Here is a 3,542-nt window from a genome sequence, read left to right on the forward strand (position 1 = left end):
ATAGGAGAGAAAAAAATGAAAATTAATGGGGGCCAAACGGGGGCTAAAATCGTTCAATGTCAAGTAAATATTAGATAAATAATATATATTTTTTAATTTATTGAGATTATGTCTTCTCCTACACCAGATGGATGGGGATGAAACTACTAGGAATGGCAATGGGGTGGGTCGGTGCAACTAGTCCCCATTCGGCGTCAAGTATTTTTGTCTTCTTGTCCTACCTATATACTTGATTAAGACGGGACGGGAACACTGCTCCGATTCTATTACTATTAATGGGTGGCTCTAGGATTTCTTATGGGCACATGCATCTATCGTCTCATTTATTTTTTTTACTTTTAATTTTTAGTGGGTAAAAATCATTATTTTTTGAAAAATTTTAGAAAAATTCATGTTTCTTCTAAAAATGATTATAATTATTTTCTTTTTATTTGATTAAAAAACATGAATTTTGAAATGAACTTTGAAAGGATGGGTAATGGGAGGGAAAACCACGCCCCATACGGGACGAGGCCTATAAATATCTAATATAACAGATTTCTTTGTCATCCCTAGACACTATCCATACAATATTTATTAATATGAAAATGTTTTTGTGAACCTCTAGAGAAGCGACATACTTGAATGTGTTTAAAAGTTCTTTTATTAGTTTTTCTTGATTATGTGTATTTACATGTCGTGAAGAAAGCAACTAGTTACAAAGCGAATAATGTTATTTGTACATTATTGTGTGCGTAATATTGTACAGATAGATGATATAGAAGATAAAGAGAGAAAAATATAAATGAAAATAAAAGAAACTTGGTTATTATAATCTTTCTTTCTCTTTCATGTCATTTATTTATACATCATTACGTGTACAATGATGTACAAATAACATTACTCTCAAAAAGCTACTATTAAGCACAAGAAAATGTCTTTTGTTTATTTTGAAGATTGTCCAAACATGGTACTTAACCTTAACATATCCTCTACTGTGTGGACTCCACACAAACTTCAACACGTTATGCTAATTACGTTACCTTCCCATAAAGGAAGACATATTCTATTTCAAACAAACTCATGTTCATGTTCATGTCCATATATTCTCTCTCCACTTCTTCTCCATTTCCAACCCATAATATAACCTTCTTCCCTGTAAAGTTTCTTGGATTTTCTTACTTGGATTATTTTACCGCTTTTGTTTTTGTATATGGGGGGTGGTTTTTCTGCTTTGGCGAACGAGAAAAATATTGTAACTCATCCTTCAAACCCTAATCTTGGTGACTTACCAGAGAGCTGTATTGCTTTGATTCTGTCTTGTTTGGAACCTTCGGAGATCTGTAAATTGGCACGTTTGAATAAAACATTCCACCAGAGTTCATTTGCTGATGTTGTTTGGGAATCAAAGTTGCCTGAAAATCATCAAATTCTTGTGAAAAAGCTGTTCAGTGTAGAGGAATCCTCGGAGAGATTATCCAAGAAAGAGATTTTCTCCAGATTATGTCGTCCCATTCGCTTTTCCGGTGACACCAAGGTAAGACTCTACTTCGTCTAAACGATGTAGTTTAACATGATATATATTATAGTTGGCAAAAGTCTTCAGTTCTCGTTACCATCCCTTTAAGAAAATTGTAAACATGTTAAGTCTTTACTTATCGTGGTAGGAAGTTTGGTTGGAAAAGGGTAGACGAGGGATATGTGTTGCTATTTCCTGGAAGGGAATGAAAATTACTGGAATAGATGATCGGAGATACTGGACTCATATCTCCACAGATGAATCCAGGTTAGATTTTCAAAATCCGTACCATTTGGATTGCAATAGTCGATGGCTGTGGAACAAATGATGAAAAATGATTAACCAAGTCGATCCAATGGCGCCCATGGAAACCCAGGGCCCATGTGGCCCTGGACAAGCAGCATTATTTTTTGTCAGTTGTCACTATTAGCAAAAGGAAAAGGTCCAATTGCTACATGTTATTATTGCAAACGTCTTGTCCAAAGTCGAATCAATTTTGGATGTAAACAATTTTATATATAATTGATGCAATTTTATGGTAGAACTATTATTTAATTAATAATCAATCTAAATACAAAGTATATACTTGGTGGGAATTGAAATTATTTATTTTTCATTGTGCATGATTAAGTAAATTCTCAACAATTGTTACTTGCCAAGAAGGTCTATATCAGCTAGTGCAAGTTGGGGATGTATTGACAGCTTGAAAACTCTGTGTGTATTGTTTCACATTCAAGGGTCGTTTACAATTTTTTTGATTTTAGTAGATTTTGATTAAAAAAAAGATAAAATTCATAGTTGAAAAGTTGATAAAAGTTGTGAATCCCTTAAATGCGTAGTTAAATTAATTGTTGACATTGACCTCAACTTTTTAGTAACTTTTTAAACTATTCCAAACAAGCACAATACATTTTTATGTTTTGGCCTAGTACGTCGAGAGTTAGTCTAGGAATCGTAAATAATGCTGCTACATTTTTTCCTTGTGCTCATTCAATGATCCTTGCAAAATGTTCAGATTTCACACAATTGCTTATCTTCAGCAAATGTGGTGGCTAGAAGTGGAAGGCAACCTAGAATTCGAGTTTCCGGCTGGTAATTACAGCCTGTTTTTTCGATTGCAGATAGGAAGAACGTCGAAAAGAGCTGGCTGGCGAATCGTCAGTGATTTAGAACAAGTCCATGGCTGGAACATTAAGCCTGTCAAGTTCCAATTAGAATTATCAAATGGCCAGCATACAACATCAAATTGCTATTTGAATGAGGCTGCAGGGAAATGGATGCACTATCATGTAGGAGATTTTGTTGTTGAGAATTCTTACATCCCAACAAAACTCAAGTTCTCAATGGCTCAAATCGACTGCACACACACAAAGGCTGGACTTTGCTTGGACTCTGTGTTCATATTCCCAAGTGAATCCATGAAGCAGTTGAAACAATTTTAATTTGATGTAGAAAAAGGGTTAATTTGATGTCTCTTATACCGACGACGAATGAGTCCCGCTATACTCTTGGGTTGAATAGTCGATGAATTCTTAATCTATGAATGAATGTGACAAAGTCGAGAATATATAGTGTTTGTTCATAGAGAGGTCCTCTTTCATTTGAGATTACTCCACGATGCAACTTTTTACGGAAGGTGTCTCACTTGTAGTGATTGTTGGAAACCGTGTTACATTAGATTTTTCAATAAATTTTAACAAAGTAGTGCGATGGGAAGGACTTATGAAGCCGATTCTAAAATTATTGCGATTAGTATTAAGACTTTGTTTGTTGTGAATTGAAGGATTAATTAGTGTTGGATAAATTTCATAAACCTCCCCTTCGGTCTATGATAATTTCAAAAATACTCCTAATTTTCAAAATTACATAAATTTCCCTTATGCTAATAAATTCTCCATTTTGCCCTTCTCTATTATGCTAAATAAGGATGGGCAAAAGAATCAGAATCTATCAAACTAAACTAGAAATGGTCGATTCAGATTGGTTCGATTCTTATTCTTAGAACCAAGAACTGATTCTAACCCAATTTTTTTTTTTTTTTTTT

At 34.1% G+C, this 3,542-nt stretch overlaps 1 protein-coding gene across 1 annotated transcript; it reads left to right on the forward strand.

Moving 5' to 3' along the window:
• The first annotated feature begins 1,042 nt into the window (after nt 1-1,042).
• Nucleotides 1,043-3,205, forward strand: LOC111373649 (F-box protein PP2-A11-like). Its single transcript, XM_022996209.1, has 3 exons — nt 1,043-1,516; nt 1,647-1,765; nt 2,514-3,205. Exons 1-3 carry the CDS (start codon nt 1,193-1,195, stop codon nt 2,938-2,940), a joined length of 870 nt encoding a protein of 289 aa, XP_022851977.1. The 5' UTR covers nt 1,043-1,192; the 3' UTR covers nt 2,941-3,205.
• Nucleotides 3,206-3,542: the final 337 nt, after the last annotated feature.

Source organism: Olea europaea, unplaced genomic scaffold, assembly GCF_002742605.1.
Source record: "Olea europaea var. sylvestris unplaced genomic scaffold, O_europaea_v1 scaffold1149, whole genome shotgun sequence".
NCBI lineage: Eukaryota > Viridiplantae > Streptophyta > Magnoliopsida > Lamiales > Oleaceae > Olea > Olea europaea.